At 34.6% G+C, this 20564-nt stretch overlaps 1 protein-coding gene across 1 annotated transcript; it reads left to right on the top strand.

Moving 5' to 3' along the window:
• The first annotated feature begins 3426 nt into the window (after window positions 1-3426).
• On the top strand, window positions 3427-6158 carry LOC145103475 (phospholipase A1-II 1-like). The gene is made up of 2 exons (XM_079040890.1): window positions 3427-4096; window positions 5358-6158. The coding sequence occupies exons 1-2, from the start codon at window positions 3449-3451 to the stop codon at window positions 5967-5969; spliced, it is 1260 nt and encodes a 419-aa protein (XP_078897016.1). The 5' UTR covers window positions 3427-3448; the 3' UTR covers window positions 5970-6158.
• The last annotated feature ends 14406 nt before the right edge of the window (window positions 6159-20564 follow it).

Below are 20564 nucleotides of genomic sequence, written 5' to 3'. Positions count from 1 at the left end.
AATATGCACTATAAAAGGACTTGCACTAGTGTTTGGAACATGAAAATGTGGACTTAAGCTTGGTTTTTGTTTCTAATGGAATGAAACTCATGCATCAACGAATAACTTATTAATTGACTCGATTAAATTTATTGCTTTTCCATTGGTTTCAGTTTGCGACTTTGTGCAACTAATCACTTCATTCTAACATCCATTAATGGTATTGTTTAAGTTATTTGAGTTGGTTACAAAAAAAAATGGATATCCGAATCCGTATCCAAAAATTCGGATATCCGAATTTCGGATATCCGATTTTTCGAATACGGATTCGGATATTGAAAATCCACTATCCGAAATTTCGGATATCCGAATTTTCAGATATCCGGTTTTGAACATCCCTACACATTCCATGAGACATAAACATTCTCACTTGATTAGTTGTTCAAATATTTGTTATTCGGATTTAACGGAAACCGAACACATTTAATCGACTCATTTAAAACTGAAAACGATTAAATCAAACCTTATTTGTTTTGGTTCGTCTAATATATTGGAAGTCAAAAAATCAATCAAACGAAATGGAACAAACTGTAATCAATTAAACATGTCAAACAACAACCCTAGTCATAATCACGGAATATATATATATATATATATATATATATATATATATATATATATATATATATATATTCCGAATAAACAAAATCATAGTCATCAATATTTACAAGAATCATAACCTCTTTAAAAAAGGAACGGTGATATAAAAAATAACAAAAAAAAATAATAAAAAGTACTGAAATGAGGGGTGAAATATGAAAATAAATAAAATATAGTGGTTTAAATAAGGAGCGTAGAGGAAAAGAGGGTAATAAATTATAAACTATCCATTCAATTTTTTTTGGTGGAACTGATCGAAGAATAATTAGACACCAAAATAGATAACAATACAAATTTAAATGAGGGCATAGTTGTCATATATTTATAATTTAAGTGGATTTATCAAAATGGTCAGTGGAAGAATTTTGTTTTGTTCTTTTTGTTTGATAGTATAGTACATGAGACATGATCAACAGAAACGGGTGTGTCAATCTTTTGATCTTCATATGTCTATTAATCCATGCTTACTTTTTTAGTTTGTTTTTTAGTTACTCCGTGGCTATTTAAGGAATAGTAAACCCTTGTATTAGAAAGTGAAAAACACACCTTTCTCGCATCAATAACGAATTATTCAGTCAATCATTCTATCTTATATTCGTATTGTTATTGTATTGCTTTACATTGTCATTACTTAAACTTTTTATACTTTTGAACACTCTGTTGAATCTCTTAATTTCGAGCCAATACAGGTTTACTAGACTTAACTGGATCCTTATTATTAGCAGACGTTGATCTTAAGTTAATTCATTATTTGTGTTTTCAAACCTTGTTCACGTACTCAGTTTAACACTCACAGAAAGGCGGAGAGATGTCTATTTTCGATGGCAAAGAGGAAAAAATTGTGAGAGGAGATGGTGGTCGATGGACTTGATTTCAGTGTAAGTTGTCGGTAGTGGTGCATGGCTTGATTTCGTCGTTAGCGGGAGAAAGAAGGGCTAGGTTATTCATGACGACAATTAAGTCACAATAACAGTTACAAGTTTTAGTGGCGACAGCTATTAGTGGCTACTCCTAATGTACTAGATGGATGATCTCACGGGTCTTTTTCTAGGGAGTAATAGTTGCGACAAACTGTTGCCGCTATTGTCTTTGCCAAACAAGAACGGAACACAGCCACTAGATTGATCAATGGTACCAATGGTTAAGATTAATTAGAAGTGAAGCATACAAGTAAAAAATGAAGCATACAGATAAGGATGATGAGCTATTGAGTGTTGGTGATTTTAGTGTCACCATGTCATTTTATGTAACTGAAATTAACATGTGAGCTAAAGGGCATCTTAATTTGTTTTCTAATATGTATACGGATTGGTACAGAGTGCATGCATGTATAAGATCAAATTAGTATCTGGTTCGACAACTAGTCGGGGGTCTGGGGGAAGCGCCCCTGGGTCCGAGGTTTCCAAAAGGGCAGCGCCCCTTTGGCAGGGTCTAGGGGCAGCGCCCCTAGCGGGGTCCTAGGGGCAGAGCCCCTTGCTGTGGTCCCGCTGACCTGGTAAAACTAACGAAACTTGTGGGTTATTCCGATTCATAAGGGTGATTATGGTAAAACTAACGAAACTCGTTAGTTTTTGTAACCCTAAATCCTCATTAAAATTCGGATTACCCTGACTTGTTTCCAAAGGAACCCATAGCAGCCCAACCCTATTGATACCCTAATACCGTTTATTATATAAACGACTCTTCTTTTCAGAAGACACACACGATCTTAAGCTCTCGTTTTTCATCATACTTTCACAGAATCTTCTAGCATATTGGCTTACGATTTCTGTGCCTAGAATTGTAAGTGTCCACTTGGATTATCCTACGCTGAATTTCTTATAACCCAGACATAAGGTAGAAATATTTGTTCGGAAAGTGAAATCACGATCCAATTTAGTATCCAGATCTCCACCACAAACCCTAAACTTCTTACATTGAGCATTAGTCACTATGCTTTAGCGTCGACACCAGCAAAAGCAGCAATTCCAAGCACGTCGAGTTTGCAGTCGTTGTTGTTGGTGGTGTCGCCACTATAACTCATATTTCTTGTAGTGGTAGTCTTTATATTCCGGCTTTTATTTTATTTTCTTTTCTTTTAAACTTAATTTCTCATTTTTACCTTTAGACAACTTTTTTTGCTTGTCACTAACTTATAATAACCAAATTTTACTTTCAAAAGTTGAGATCGGTGTTCTTTTTAATACTATGGCAATAAAGTTTTCTAAATCTTTCTAGTTACATTTGATTATGAAATGTGAATAGTTGCGTGAGGATAGGTTATTTGAAAAATAAAGAAATTTTATCATGAAAATTTGTCCTTGGTAGATTTTTATTTCCATAAACGTAGGATATTAATTATACGCTGAAGCATCCGCTTACTGCATGCTTACGGAATCGTCCCACTATCCAGCAATCTCACTATATATATGAATAACTACAAAATATAATTAATTGCGCACACTCCATCTTAACAAGAAGTTTTGGCAAAACTAATTCCTTAGAAGTTAGAAGTTACAACTGTCATTTAGATCAATATATTATATTGATTGTTACAATTAATTAGCCACTTCTTTAGATTTCAATAATACTAATGCGTTTTCTAGTGTACTGATTGTATCTCTTCCGTGAACTTTGATGAATTTGAACCTTCTTTTTTTGCGTGAAAGGTATTTATTTGCCATTTTTTTGCAAGTGTTGTTGCTTTATAATGAGCAAATGCCGTTTTCCATACGATTTATATGACTTAGACTTCACTTGAGGACTTTCATCTATAAGTAACGTTTGCTTTAGTACTCCATTCCTTTGTAACCCTAAAAAAAATCAAACGATGAGTTTCTTCCACACTAAGAAAAAACAAGGGAAAAATACTCATATCCACGAAGACATGGATAACATCTCCAAAAACTGGAAAACACTTAGCGGAGAAACCAATTGGAAGGGTTTATTAGATCCTCCTAAACAAGATCTTCGTAATTACATCATCCACTATGGCGAAATGGCTCAAGCCACTTACGATGCTTTCAACTCTGTTAAACTATCAAAGTACGCTGGAAGTTGTCGCTATGCAAGAACCAATCTGTTGTCAAGGGTAGGGATTTGTCAAGGACGTCCATTGAACAAGTATCATGTAACTAAATACTTATATGCCACGTCATCTATACCTCTTCCTGATGCATTCATTTTCAAGTCATTGTCGAGGGAGGCATGGTGTAAGGAATCGAACTGGATGGGGTTTGTAGCAGTTGCTACGGATGAGGGGAAGGTGGTGTTAGGGAGGAGAGACATTCTGATTGCTTGGAGAGGAACTATTCAGACCATGGAGTGGGTTAATGATCTTGATTTCACGTTGGTTTCGGGTCCAATAATATTTGGAGAAAAGAATGTTGATGATCCAAAAATACATCAAGGTTGGTATTCAGTCTATACTACTGATGATCCGAGGTCACCTTACAATAAAACTAATGCTAGAGATCAGGTGCGTACGTATAATCCTCACATAACATAATTTTTGAGTAAATTACACAAGTAGTTGATGCTATGGTTTAGGTAGTCTATGATTTTGGTTCCTAACTTTTTTTCTTTTTAACTCTTGTAACATCTCTATGGTTTCACATTTTGTCCCCGCCTCACGTAAAATGACGATGATGCGTTGTCTGTATTTTAAAATTTAATTTTTAATATTTCTTTTGAATTGTAATAATATTATTTTAATATATGGCCTACCTGACATCCTTCTCCCCAGTCGGAGAGCTTTATGAAACTCCCCACTAACTCTCACGTCTCTCTCATTGTTGCATTGCCCGATGATCGACCAACCCACCTTCTGCCACCCACATCGCAACCACCGGTGCCGGAAAGATGACTGAGCCACCTTCTACTCTAACAATAATAACCACAACTTCAACCATTACCACCCCTCAACCGTTCACTTATCCCTTCCCCATCATCCTCTGCCGCCGCCGCTCTACTCTGCCCGCAAAGATAACCCTCTCTTCTATTCTAGCCTTGAGAAACCCACAAATTCAAAGAAAATCAATAACTAGATCCAAAATTGATTTGCAACCGGTTCAACTTTGGTTTGGATTTTTTTTTTTTTTACTTTAGGTTTGTATCCATTTTGTTTTTTTATCATTAGATCTGGGTGTGGGTTTGGGTGTAGCTTATGTTTCTGGAATCCATCTTCCTTTTCAATGGGGGTTCGATTTGGAATTACGAGGGTGAAAATTTCTTAGGCTTCGATTGGGATTATTATTTTTTAGTATTTGAACACTCAATTTGATTTTGAAACCAGATTTTTGTTTGAAATTCATTTTTTTTTTAAATTGAAATATCTGGAGTACATCATCATTCTTAATATGTGGTTCTCTAGTTTCATGCATTGTAAGATTCATATTGCATGTTTGCTGCTAAAACACATGTTTTTATAAATATGTGTTCTTGGTAGTAGAGGATAATGGGTGACAAATGATTTCCGATGAGGAAATGTGATTCTCCGAGAAGCTAAGTGCATGGCGACGTCTTAATAGTGATTTTAGCATGATGGGAGAACAAATCCGAGACAAGACAAAAAAAACAGAGTTAGTGACCAAACATACAGACTAATCCAAACCATAGGGATCTTAGTGTAATTTACTCTGAATTTTTAATGTGTATTTAATGCTTCAATGGGGAATTATTTTGAATATTTCATGATTAAAGATTTCTTTTTTACTTTAATATGGTACAAAAATCGTTAGGTACTTGCGGAGGTGAAGAGACTAGTGGAACAATACAAGAACGAGGATATTAGCTTGACCATAACCGGACATAGTTTGGGTTCAGCAATCGCAACACTAAATGCGATTGACATAGTTTTGAATGGATTCAACAAGCCGAAAGATATGCCAAACAAGGCATGCCCAGTGACCACCTTTGTGTTTGCTAGCCCTCGAGTGGGAGATTCGAATTTCAAGAAAGTTTTTAGTTCACAAAAAGATCTTCATGCCCTACGCATTCGCAATGCATCAGACGTGGTTCCAAACTACCCATTGATAGGGTATTCAGACGTTGGGATTGAAATGGAAATTGATACAACAAAGTCTGAGTACTTGAAGAGTCCCGGAAATTTGTCAAGTTGGCATAGCATGGAGGCTTATATGCATGGAGTTGCAGGGACACAAGGCAGTAAAGGAGGGTTTAAGCTAGAAGTTAAACGCGATATCTCACTTGTAAACAAGCATTTGGATGCACTGAAGGAAGAATACGGCGTGCTTGTCTCTTGGTGGTGTGAGAAGAACAATTGTATGGTTCAACAGGAGGATGGTTCATGGGAGTTAATGGATCATGAAGAAAATGATTTTGGTCCATGAGATTAATTGATAGAAAAAATTTCATTACATAGATATTTTTACGATCAAATTCGTTAACTTTCTTTTGTATTTCATTCATGCAATTAGTCATCAGGTGTTTCTTTCTTCTTATTTGGGATTCATATTATTAATCCCTAATCCTTCTCCTATCAAGATTTTAACCATAATAAATTGCAATAAGGCGTGACTGGTACACATTATATGCTTTCTTCAAACAACTCGACCATCTTTCCTGGATGTTCTATAATACACACACAAAAAATAAAATAAAAAATAAAAAAAAGTCAAAGTGTTGATATAATATTTGCTTTTTTATTACTGATTATCACATAATTATTTCCAAATATTTAAATCTTTTGTAATCCTAGCTTCTCTCTACTTAATTCTTTATTCTTAAATATTAAATCTTTTATTATTCCAAAAAATAAAAAATACATACACTACAAAAAATATGCAAATTAGTGACCAAAACCAAATTGGTCACTAACAATAGAATGAGTCGTCACTAAATGATTTAGTGACCAAAATTTCGGTTGTCACTTTTCGTCACTATAGGTCCGTCACAAACCAATTTAGTGACCAAATATAAATATGGTCACTAAACAGTGACTAAAATATAGTCGTCACTAAATTTGTGACGACCCGCTTCGTCACTAAATGTTGTCACTAATCAATGAAAGTCGTCACTATTTTATCTACTTAGTGACCAATAAAAGTCGTCACTGTTTTATGCGATTAGTGACCATAGAAAGTGGTCACTGATTTATCTAATTAGTGACTATAATAGGTCATCGCTGATTTAGCCTTTTAGACAAAAAAAAAAGGTCAATAATTAAGAAATTATTGAAATATTAAATGTCATTTTTAAAATGAAATATAATAATATCTAATTAGACAAAAGAAAAGGCAAATGCTATAAATGTTTATAATACAACAAAAATAACCAAATAAATCTTCATATAAGAACGGATGATTTCCCACCTATATTATACATGGAATTATAGAGGTGCTAACACCACTAAATCAAAATAGAAGTAATCTAATGAAAAGTTCCATTTGTTGGGTATCCTTATGGAATACTTTTCAGACTCCTGCAAAATACAATGATTAAATGGTCATTTACGGTCAAATGGTCATTCATTAAATAAAAGGGTAAAATGGTCATGTACTCAAAAGAGAGTATGATATTGTTTCTTTTGTTGGTAAGCAATGTTTCTAAATAGAAGGGTAAAATGATAATTATCTCAAACAAGAGTAAGATACTATTTCTTTTGTGAGTAAGCATTGTTTCTAATAGAAGGGTTAAACGGTCATTTAATCTAACAAAAATAAGATAATGTTTCCTTGTTAGCAAGCATCGTTTTTAAATAGAAGGGTAAAATGATCATTGACTAAAGAGAAGGGTAAAATGACCATTTACTCAAGCAAGAGTTAGATACTACTTTGTTAACAAGCATCATTTCTAAATACATGGGTAAAATGGTCATTTACTCGGAATCAGATAGTTTATTCTGGTCTTGGATACCATACACGACTTAATGGGAAAAAAATCTGGTAAGCTATCTATATAGGTGTCTCTTTTTTACTTAATACAAAAAGTCAAGGAAAAGAAAAGGGTAATATGGTCATATTATATGGTAGTAGGAATGGAGGGTTGTTACCTTCATATATGGCAATGCTAGTTGAGATGCCAGTTGGTGCTATACCTACACTCACACAACCAAAAGTTATAATTTTTATAAAAGAATAAAGGTTAAACCTGAGCCATAAAAGCCAGTATGGAGTAGAACTAAATACCACTTTTGTCCAAAAGAAAGAGTATCTAATAATCTAATAATCAACACCATAAATAATATATGGTTACAAAATAATGAAATCATTTATTTTTTTTCTTCCATTTCTTCAAGCTCAAATATTTTTTTACCTTAGTGATACTCCAACTAATGACCAAAGAGCTAGCAATAGGATGTGTTTGAGCATGTCACAATCAAATTTAAAAAAAAAAATTCTCAGTAAAACTGTAATAAAACTGAAAATTATTAACTAAAAGGAAGAAAGCTCTAACCTCGGGAAAACTATAAACGATTCCCCACACTACATACAATCTTGAACTTATTTGAGACAATGTTGTTAAAATTGGGGATCTTACCAAGTTTTTTTCATGCCAAAAACAACATAAAAATAAGAAATTTATACTTTCTTGAAATTTAAATTGTGGAAATGAAATATCAATGAGATAGAAGTGTAGAACTTACATATGACACCATGTAGTATCTATTTTAAAAAAGTAAGCAAACAAGAAAAGAAAGAAAGAAAAGTGAAAATATATCAAAAAGATGAAAGCAAAAGAGTTCTACTTTTTGTAGTGTTTGTTCCTTCTTACTTGCAGTTTCACAAAGACTTAGCAGCAGCTCAAACACCATTGGGTCTAAGGAATCTGAATCAGCTTCTTCAAGTCTTGTAAACTCTCCACTTAAAGCCATTGAAATGGTTTGAATGAACCTGTCATCATCATCTTCAAACAAACTGTTTTTGCTCAGCATCACTTGTCATGTTTTCTTTGCAATATACCTTCACAACTGCTTTAAGAAGCACCTTATCAAATTTTACTTGTCTTTTTTGTATCTGGATGATGAAGTCTTTCACCTTCTCAATAAGTCCAAGTTTCATAAACAAAGTCAACATGTTGTTGCAAGAAGAACAATTCGGAAAACCTGCCTCTAAAAGAGACTGTAATGTAACTTCAGCAGCTTCTACATCCTTCTTCATAATGTAGCATTGCAACAAAACCTCATCTTTTTAGATCTCATCTTTTCCATTACATCCAGTGCTTTTTCACAACTCCCGGTATTCAGATGGACTTGTGCCATTGTTATATATGTTTTATCCTCACTTAACAAACCCAACTTCTCAATCTCTTCAAATGTTTTCATGGCATCCTCATAAAGACCAAGCTTTCCATATATCCTAATAAGTGAACAGCCTTGGCAGAAGATGATTTTCTGGAAAGATGATTTATAAAAGTCTAATGGCCACAAATAGTATCAACTCTCCCTATTTGTTTCCTAAATCGAAAATAAAGATGGTAGAAAGATCAATACCTCAACAAAGTTAATGAATTTAGGATCTCTGTTTACGACCAATCGATGAACCTAAACACACAAATTAGGATTAAAATCGAAATTTCCAAAATCAGATTACGTCGACCGAAAAGAGAATCAAAATCCAAATTTTATTTTTTGTTATCTAGGGTTACCTCGTACTCCTCGGATGGATGTGGAAGGGCAAAGGGTTGAACCAACAAAAGCTAAAAGGATGCCAGAGAAGATCTCAAGTGCAAGAAATCTAAAGAAACAAAAACAAAATAAATCCAAAATTAAATTAAGCAACAAACATTCACAAGAAAAATAAATCTAAATGTTCACTTACCTTCCAACTTTTACTGCAACTCTAATTGTCAAATATACGAAAAACATCATTTTTACTAATATTCCTAGCATACCATTCAGCTTAAACCGAAGAATAATAGTAGTTGTATATGAGGGGTATCTTACCCTTCATCTTAAAATGTAGTTTCCTGGTCAACCATGATAGATAGGAAGGAGTATTATCTATTAAGTGTAAAAAAGATTCTTGTTAGACAAAAGATCGCAGTTTTCTTAGTCCTTAGTTCTCTAGTAAGTTTTCACACTAAAACAAGAAGTCATAAATTATCAATTGGTGATGGAAAGGTATAAAGTATAAACTATACTTGTGGGATGTCTGCAAAGTCAGAAATTAATATGTTAGTTGATAATGAAAGTATGCAACTCCCTATTTCAAAACACCAAATGAATGACAAATTACCTGCATGGTAACTGGAAAATCATCTTGAAATTCGGGAGGAAAGAAAAGGTTTGCTTGCTTCTAAGTGAATGAGGGTTTTCCTTCATGTATAGAAACAAGAAGCATTAGCTTTTAGAAATACGAAACCCCAAATGAATGAAAATGAAAAACACTATGTTAAGAGAATAAACCTGGTTAATCACCAAGCTCAATTACATGAAACTTGAAGTAACTTGTCCAACATTAGAGATTTTTGTTACAAAAGAAATAAGAATTGAAGGATTCTCATTGCCAGTATCCTGTTAAAGGCATATAAATATATGACTGTTACCAATGTACTTAGATGGAAGGCAACAAAAATGAACCAATTTTAACTATGGTATTAACAAAAGGGGAAACATTTGTACTTTGAAAGAGACAAATGATGTTGCATGTGCTTCAACAGCTTGACTTCGCTGCTGATCAACTGAAAAAAGCTACATGTTTCCTTTTACTAGCTGAAGTATCTACTCAAATCAAAATGGATGGAGAGTATTATTGGAACTTAGAAATTTACCATAGGTGGTTCTATATGCTAATATGCTACACTAACAAATAAACAAATAAAAAACTCTGGTGCGCAGGGGCAATTCCAATCAACCATTTCTCAGATGGATCACATCTGTAGTTGATATCTGATTGTTTGATAGATTAGTTGTTCTGACAAACATCTTTGTAGGTTCAGAATCACCTGTAAAAAAAAAAAAAGAATACATCAGGTTTCAAAAAATATAACCTTTAGATTATATACCAAACCGAGAGAAAAAAATTAAGTAGTGTCAATTGAATAGCTTAATAGATGCAAACTTCTATCAAAAGCATGAAGAGAAATATGAGAACAATGAACACTGAATTGGAGATCAATACTACAAAATTGTAAATCATAGTAAACTATGAAGATGCACAACAAATCGATCATAAAACCTTAAAACAAAATAGCGGGAAAAAACACCAGCATTACAGCCCTCAATCGTCAACATATAATAAAATTAAAGAAAAATCGACTCCTTTCATAAGTGATTGCGTATTTCTATGTGTTTTCGATTGTGTGTGTTCATACGTGCTTGTATAAGTGTGTGATTGTGAACAAAAATCAGAATGGAGTCGAGAACCAGAAAAGTAGGAAGAGGAGGATGTTGTCCCTGAGCAATCAACGAGGAAGAAGAGAAGAAAGATTGAGGAAAGGATAACATTATCTTCAACGTTTAGTAATGATGAACACAACATCAAATATGAGGAATTAAGCTCCAATTGACGTTTTTTGAGCCCTAATCACACCTTAATCAAATTTTAGGGAAGTGATTACCTAATCGAAGCCTCAATTGGGAAAACTATGGCTTCAAAATTTAGAGCACGGTAATGAAGTGAGCGAAAAAGAAAAAGATGATCTTCGATGTGGTAAAAACTTCGGGAAGCAACGCCGACAATGTAACATCCAAAATTTTCAACCAAATTAAACTTTTCAAAAACAACCCATATTCATTAATTCATTACAAAAAGGTTTTCAATTCATTTATTATCATAGTATTTCCCAGAACCACATCATAACACATAAAACATGAGGAGCGGTACGATCACGCCTTCGCCTTGCCACGATCTCCTGAAGTGCCTGAAACAATACACTGAAAACTGTAAGCCCGAAAGCTTAGTGAGTTACCCCCAAAATACCAACCACATATACCATACTCATAACATATCACAAACCGAACAACCATTCACTTTGGCTTTACTGTGTGACTGGTCCGCCGCACCGGGCCTTCAGTCCACCTGGTCCACCCTCCGAGTCTAGCAACATACATCGAGTCTGCATTGTGGTTGGTCCGCCCGCACCGGGCTTTCAACCCACCTGGTCCACTCTCTGAGTCTACAGTATGACCGGTCCACCCGCGTCGGGCCTTCAGTCGGCCTGGTCCACTCTCCAAGCCTCGGCACGTCTGGTCCACCCTCGTGGGGCCTACAGCCTATCCGGACCGCTCGCTGGTCCTTCGGGATATCCGGTCCGCCCTGGGTATGTTGGCCTACAGCACAAAGCAGGACCCGCCTCAACCCAACCCCAGTCAATCAACCATGTGCACATAAACATATAATCATATAGCAATTCATCACTAATCAACTGATCTATCAGATCACATACATAGCACACTCTAACCAGGATACCGACCTAACCGGTCACTAACATAGCATCATACTATATACCAGGATTCCGACCTTAACCAGGTCTCTAACATATACCATCCTAACTACCAAGATGCAAACATATAGCAAAGCAATAACATAACAACTATCCGGATTTCCATCCGATAAAGGGCCGACCTTGGTGCCTTGGGCTGTTAATCGGGTCAACCCGATCGGGTTTAGGGTTAAACAAGTCGGGTTAGTCAGGTTTTTTATAAAAATAATTTCACCCAGAACCCGACCCTATTAAGGTACGGGTTATTCGGGTTCGGGTTATTCGGGTTTCGGGCTTATAGGGTCGGGTTAGTTGGGTTACAAAGTAAGACATAAATATTATGCCATATTTATAATAAGGTTTATTTTCAGAAGGTTAAATTAGGATATGTTAAATCCAAATGACTTTGAGTACATATGGTTTATTTTTCTTGTTTGTACTATACAAGTAAAAAGTTTTATGCATTTGATTTGAGGTTGTGTATTTTTTATTTTAGGCCACCTAAACTACCATTGCATATTATTTTACTATTGGATATTATTTTACTATGCTACATATTAATTTCCAATTGTACAAAGCAATATTTTGTTCTACAATTGTGTTGCATCTTATTTTCCTCTTTTTTAGGCCACATAATGTATAAAAATAGAAGATGTGAGGTGGAATAAAATACATAAATATTGTAGTATATCTTTCTTTGGGTTAATCGGGTTTTCGGGTTAACCCGAATAACCCGGTTAAGAATTTTGACCCTATAAAACCCGACCCTAAATGTCTTAATCGGGTTAGGGTCAGGTCAGGTTAATCGGGTTCGGGTTTTTTTGACACCCCTATTGGTGCCTTAGACCCTGTCGATATAGTGAGGTTAACTCACCTTGCAAAGCCAATCTGCAGAAATAAGATCACGCTACTCCAACCTCCAACACAAACTCCACCACTGATCAATACTAAAAGACTGAACTCAATAAATACCAATAATTACCAAAATACCATTGGAAGTCAACTGGTCAACTCTTGGTCAAATTCAAAGTCCTCAGTCAAAGTCTACCTTCCTGTGTGACCCTACTCGTCAAGTCTCCCCGTCGACTCGCCGAGTCCCACAATTCTGAGTCCCTTCTCGCTCAACTCACCGAGTCATCCCTCGACTCACCGATTCACCGTTCAACCAAAAAATGTTAGGACTCCACGGCCAGACTCGCCGAGTCCAAGGCAATATTCAACAGACTCGCCGAGTTGTTCTTCCAACTCGTCGAGTTCATGCACACCTTCATCCAACTCGCCGAGTTCACATCGAGTTCATGCACACCTTCATCCAACTCGCCGAGTTCACGTCGAGTTCATGCACACCTTCATCCAACTCGCCGAGTTCACCCATGGAACTCGTCGAGTCTCTTCAGTTCTTATTCCATACAGAGGCTTTTCAAGCCATGCAGAGACTCAAATCTATAGATATACTCTTCTACAGCTTAGCCCTCACATAAAGTTGCAAACTTTACGTGAAACCAAGGAGATATAAGCTCAAAACACTCTAGGGCTAAGGCTAAGGACAAAAGGGCTTCACCAATAACTCTTATACAGGAACTTTATGACATATAGGACCATCACAAGCTTAGATCTAAAGTAGCATCCTCAGATCCAAGCTTCTATCTCGAATTAGATCTCATATCAATCACCATACATGAATCCATGAAGAAATAGCTTAAGGAAATGGTTCCTTACCCCCTGAAATGAGCCCAACCAACTGTAGATTCCTGATCTCCCCAAGCTTCCTGATACAAGCCTCCAAACCTTCAAGCTTCAAATACCAAATATCCTCCTCCAAGCTCTAATTCACTCAACAATGGGGTTTCCTCACGAATTAGGGTTTTCTGGATCTTAAATGGGCAGCAAAGAGGCTGAGGGGAAACATAAGGTTCCTTATATAGGGTGCAAACCCTGAAAATAGGGTTTCTCATTCCAGCACCGACTCGCTGAGTCCAGCCGCCGACTCGCCAAGTTGATCACTAAACTCGTGACCAAAATCGCGACTCGACTCGCCGAGTCTATCCATTTACTCGCCGAGTCGATCCTCCTTAATTACACCAAGCACCCTAAACTTGCACTTCTGAACTCAGGGTGTTACAGACAAAAGACGGAAGGCAAGGTCACGATGGTGGCTGTGGTCGATACAGTGTGAACGGAGGAAAGCGAGGAGAGGTGTCTGTAGCGTAAATACGTAATGGAGCTATCATTAAACTTGGATTTATTTTATTTAACCCTCAATGTATCGTACTTATTTATGATCTCACCCCTTCATCTTTTAATCATTTCCATTAAGACCCTTGCTAGGATTGTTATTACTTATTACTCAAAAACCCATTTATCCCAAATTACGAAATTACCATAACATCAAAGGGGTAAAAAAAAACCACTACTATGAAGTAATCAGACATCGATTTAACATTGTATCTTTAATGTGAATGCTCTTTAATCAAAATAAACTATCCTCGTGACCATTTACATAATGTGAGTTTATAATTTTCATTTTTGTTTTTAAATTTATAAGGAAATTTGTTCGGTTATCATCATTATACGGACCTTTTTTTTTTGAAATTTTCGATCGTATATTCAATTACTACAACTATGGTTATTATTTTTTCCAACTGATAAATATATAAATAGTTAGTGAGCACACTATGTTTTTAATTCAGTGACAACTATTTTTGGTCACTAAGTCTCTAATTCAGTGACCACTATTTTTGGTCACTAAGCCTCCAATGCTACTATTTTTCATCGCTAACCCTTTAATCCAGTGACCATTAGTTTTTTTCACTAAGTCTCCAATATAGTGACCACTATTTTTAGTCACTAATACTTGTTATGATATATGAAAGTAACTATTTAAATTTTATTCTACACTTTAGTGACAGGTGAGTGACAACCATCATGATAATGGTCACTAAATTTATAGTATTACCAAGTTTTAGTGACGACTAAATATATGGTGACTATATGATGTTATTAGTGACCAAATTTTAGGTCGTCACTAAAAAACTGGTCACTAAAATAAACTTTTCTCGTAGTGATAATACCAAAAGATAAACCTTCTCGCGGGGTGCCTGGGGCTCACCTAGTAGCACTGTGGGTATAGGAATAGGAACACTACCCCAAACTCTTACATCACCACATGGTGAGGGAGGCATTAGAGAAACCCTGAAATCTAAAGTGGATCTATATGTAAAATTTGGATCAAATGAGAACCACTAAAGGTTAGAAACCCTAGGAACCACTTATTTTTAACTTATCAGTAAGGACATTTTTGTCTATTCTAATATTTTGATTTTTTATGTTTTCATAAATAGATAAAAATCAATAAGGACATAATAGTCATTTTTAACTCTAACAGAAAATGGCTAACATAACATTCATGTAATGTCCCAAAATATAAGGTAAAATTTTCATTAAAATGAATAGAATCTTTCTTTCATTACTTCCAAAGGATAATCAGAGTATCACAGGTGTTTAAAAATAACATCAATGTGATAATAAAATCATAAGTGTAGAATCTCCGGTGGATGCGATGTAATCTCGTCAAACCCTTTCCTTTGAACCAGAAGTACCTGAAACATTTAAACATAAAACCATATGCACAAAGTTGAGTGAGTTCCCCAAAATACCACCTATCATACATAACATATATAATCTATGAATGTTGTTGTCATCCTACAGTCTTATAATCATTCATTATTGTAGTCCTCCTGCAGCCCTCATTGTTATGGCCCTCCCACAGTCTTCTGTACAGATGTCGTGGTCCTCCCATGGTCTTTCATATAAGTGTCATTATCCTCCCATGGTCTTTCATACAAGTGGCATGGTCCTTGTCTTTTTGTCTAAGACTATAACCGATCTCTCCACAAAGTTCAGGCGCTCATCAACCTAAATGTCATCCAAGGAAACTACTATGGTGTTATCAGCCAAAAACTTCCGCAACAGAGAGACATGAAATGTAGTGTGAATCTGACTAAGCTTCGCGGGTAAATCAAAACAATAAGCAACCTTTCCCACCATGGCGAAAATCCTGAAAGGTCCAAGAAATCTGGGGCGCAAATTGCCTGACTTCCGAAATAGGATGACGCCCTTACAAGCTAACACTTTCGAAAGCACGACATCTCACACCTGAAACTCATGGTTGGACCAGTTTTGGTCGGCGTAAATCTTATGTCTTCTTTACGCGGTTCGCAACCTATCCTAAAACCTACATAATCAACTTTATGGTCTTGAGCACCACTTTAGTGCTCTGCATCACCCATTAACCGACCTTAGCCCATCAAATCAGATTCCAAAAATTTCTCCTATAAAGTAGCTAAAATCTAGACATACCAACGTTGGTGTGGTAACTATTATTATATGAGAACTCCGCTAGAAGAAGAAAAGTATGCCAACTCCCACCAAAATGCAACACACAAAACATGAAACATATCTTTAATTGTCTAAATGATCCGTTCGCTCTCACCGTCAGTCTCCAGGTGGTAAACGATACAAAAAAGCAATTGAGTACCCAACTCCACATAAAACTTCCTCCATAATCGAGAAGTGATTTATAATTTTTATGTAATAAATTAGGGTAAATAGCACAAAAGACATCCACTTTACACCAAAATTCTAATTTGACACTGTGTTTTTTGTCTTAAATTTGACACTGTGTTTTCCAATTTGTTACAATTCTTACTACTTGACCGGTTAACTAAGTTAAATGCTAACGGGGCATGATGACGTGTCAGTTTTAATGACATGATATGCTAATGTGTCAAAACTGAATTTTTTTCTCACAAAAAACACTAAGGTTTTTTTTTTCGATTTTGACACTAAGTTTAAATTTTTCTTTCAATTTTGACACTGTGTTTTTTTGTTCCTAATCAAACATACTTTTTCCAATTTTGTTCAATGTTGAGAATTTTCTGTTTGAAACCGTATAAATATTTTTTTAATACATTTAAATCGTATAAATACATTTCTTTCAATTAAAAATCATAGTTTTGTATAAATAGAAGGTTTTTTTGTACATTCAAACCATATTTTTATGTATAAATACATATTAGTTATATGAAAACCGTATTTTATATTAAATACGCAACTTTAAAATGTGTTTAGAGGTTTGCAACCTATGAAATTTTTACATCATATTAGAAGTTTATGGTTAGTTTGATTCTCATGATATAACTAATGCATATTTATACATTTTGCTTTGAATGTAAGGAAAAAAACACCTTGTATTTAAATAAAAATGTGGTTTTTAAACGAAAAAATATATTTATACGGTTTAAAATGTAATAAAAAAATATATATTTATACGGTTTCAAATGGAAAATGGTCAAAATTGAACAAAATTTGATAAATGATGTTCGATTTGGAACAAAAAAAAATAGTGTCAAAATTGAAAGAAAAAATTAAACTTAGTGTCAAAATCGAAAAAAATGAAAACTTAGTGTTTTCTGTTGAAAAAAATCAATTTTGACACGTCAGCATGTCACGTCATCATGTCACGTTAGCATGTAACCTGGTTAACCGGTCAAATGGTCATAATTGTAACAAAATGAAAAACACAGTGTCAAATTTGAAAAAAAAAACACAATGTCAAATTAGAATTTTGAAGTAAAGTGAATGTCTTTTTTGTTATTTACCCAATAAATTATGTTACAATCAATGATAAAACATATATAATGTGACAATGTAGTACAAATTGGGCCAAATCAAACCCAACCTAAAAATAATTGGTTTCAGTTGCTTTATATTGGTTACATTGGGATTAAATTTTATAACATAATACCAATGCATCAACCCATTTCAAAGATATTTATTTTTATGTTATATTTTTATTGATCCTAAAAGTAACAAGTAAAAAAATGAAACCCCAAGAATGACAATCGAGTTGCATAGAAATTGGACTTTTATAAAGTTCCTTGGACAATTAATTTACAATTGTTTTTTTTTATAATAATGAACAGTTATTTAGTATAATTTCTTTTAATCATTAAAGTTAGGTTTGTCTTGGTTGAGATGGTTGTTTGCGGTTCAATGCTCACTAAATGTAGTGGTTTTAATGGTAATATTGGAGAGTGGAGATGTCCTAATTAACACGATCTAGAAAATGAAATAATTTATCGAGTAAAAATAAATAGATGTATTGATATGATTATGAGCATACAATACATTACAAGTCTTCCTACAAGTACCATAAGGCTGAACGGAGTGGGGGCTCGCTACCGGGTCGCTACTCTCGTTAAGAGGAAAAGAGCACCGCCCCCTAGCGCTCGCTAGGGGGCTCGCTAAGGGATGCTCGTCGATTCTATGGCGAGAAGAAAGAGAAAGGATTGGAAGGATGTGATTGGTGCAAACAACTTTAATTTCTTGTTTTCTCCTGCGATTTCATAAACATGAGGTACTGACTAGTAAGCAATTAGCCGGTCAAATTGTCAGAATTGTAACAAAATGGAAAACACAGTGTCATGAGGTACTGACTAGTACCCACCATGTATATTGGGTTCCTCTCACATTCCCCAAACGATAAATCCTCATCCGCATGCTTATTGGAATTTAAATTTAAATTCGGTTGGGTGACAACTTTCACCACATATCCCCTTGTTGATTATTGGGCACCTCGCCACGTGTGAGCTAAACTAGTATTAGGATGGAGATTGAAGAACAAAATTGCATTGCCTTTCATAGGTTTACTTATTTCTCACGTGTGAGCTAAACTAGTAAGCAATTAGCCGATTATATACATAAATTGGACAAAAAAATATTAAACATTAAATCCCAAAATATCTAAAACAGTAAGAATAAAGTATTAACAAATACGAGAAAAAGTGAAATTGGTTTCTTACCTCTCGGTAAAACATCTCGAGAAACAACAATAGGTGAGCACCAAAACAAGAACAACTGAGAGATCTGTCGCCATGGAAGACGTAGTTGTTTAAGAGGGGCGGATTGACGTCCAAGTATCAAAGGTTTTAATAGAAATTGGATAAGCTTTGAATGAAATTTGGTTGGATCAAGTCGATAATTTAGAAATTGGGGCACTAGCATTTACACATGGCTTAGTTTTTAAGAGGGAAAAGTTTTTTTTGGAAAAGTTGAAAAAAATCAGGTTTTCTAACTTTTCCAAAAAGTTGATTTTCCTTCTATCCAAAATTCAATATATATATATATATATATATATATATATATATATATATATATATATATATATATATATATATATATATATATATATACCCCTGTTATCTGCATTTTAACCATGTATGAGTTTTTACAGTATGCCACTTTCAAATCAAAGACATAACCATAATTATGACTTTGATTGCAGCTCATGGAAAGGCGGGGCTATGGGCAAGAATATATAAATCGTTACAAGATGATGGCAAGGTATTTCCCAACTCCCCTTTTGTCCCCTTTTATAAAATCTTAATTTAGTAATTAAATCTTTCTTTTGTATTTATGCCTTTTGTAGATTTCACCATCAGCGAGTACCATTAGTTATTCTTGTATGTGGCACAGCATGTGTTGGAAAGTCAACAATTGCTACCCAGCTTGGTCAAAGGCTAAACTTGCCAAATGTTTTACAGGTGAATCTTGATGTCCCTTTTTTTCTCTATATTTCAAATATATAAACACATAATTTCATTTTTCTTGATGTTGCAGACGGATATGGTGTATGAATTGCTAAGAACATCAACATAGTATGTAACATGTCAACACTTATATATGACAACTTAATACACATATTCTTATTTTAATACAAACTACCATATAATATAGTAATATACCACTTTGACTTTTCTCAATGCACCTTTGACATCTTCACCTATTTGGGCACGCGACTTTAGTTCATCAAAGGAGCTAATTACTAAAGTTTGTAGAGAATGCAGAATCGTTCGAAAAGGTAATGTACTTTTTGTTTAAATCAAATTGTTTTTTGTTTTGCTTTTTTTTTTTTAACAATAAAGGATTTCCTTTTGTTTTGTCATAGGTTTGGCGGATGATTTCAAGATAGCAATGAAAGATGGGAAGCCGATCATCATTGAGGTAACAAAGAGTACACTTTTTTATGGCAAATCATTCGTTCTCATGTAGATACAAAAAATATTGACCTTTTTCGCCCTTGCAGGGGATGCATATTGATCCTAGTATATATTTAATGGATGAAGAGAACAAATCACCACATAAGGCTTCAAAAATAGATGAAAATGAATTAAAAGACACAGAAAATAATGCTGAAATTTCCAAAACAGAAGCAATTGGAGAAGAGTTGGATAAAGTTTCGGATGGGGTCAAATCTGTTCATATTGTTGACCAAGCTGCTGGTAGTCAAACTTAGCTCTTAATTTTATTTATTTATTTTTATTTTGTTAATTTCTTATTTCTTATTTGGCCATTCAGATGACAATAAGCCTATTTTAAAAAGAGGAAAATCAGGGGTCACTAAACCAGTAATAATTCCTATAGTCCTTAAGATGGCAGAATTTGATCATAACGTAAAGATTATTAATAATTCATATCATTTTTTTCTTTTCTTTTCTTTT

This window comes from Lactuca serriola, chromosome 1, assembly GCF_051521515.1.
Source record: "Lactuca serriola cultivar US96UC23 chromosome 1, Lser_US96UC23_V15, whole genome shotgun sequence".
Taxonomy (NCBI): Eukaryota; Viridiplantae; Streptophyta; class Magnoliopsida; order Asterales; family Asteraceae; genus Lactuca; species Lactuca serriola.
The sequence above is the reverse complement of the archived record's forward strand: the minus strand, read 5'-3'. Positions and strand labels throughout refer to the sequence as shown.

Bases quoted from the DNA above. Each gene is read 5' to 3' on its own strand.
- LOC145103475 (XM_079040890.1), top strand. From the start codon at position 3,449: ATGAGTTTCTTCCACACTAAGAAAAAACAAGGGAAAAATACTCATATC. The intron at 4,097-5,357 runs GTGCGTACGTAT...AAAAATCGTTAG, and splicing joins AAACTAATGCTAGAGATCAG to GTACTTGCGGAGGTGAAGAG.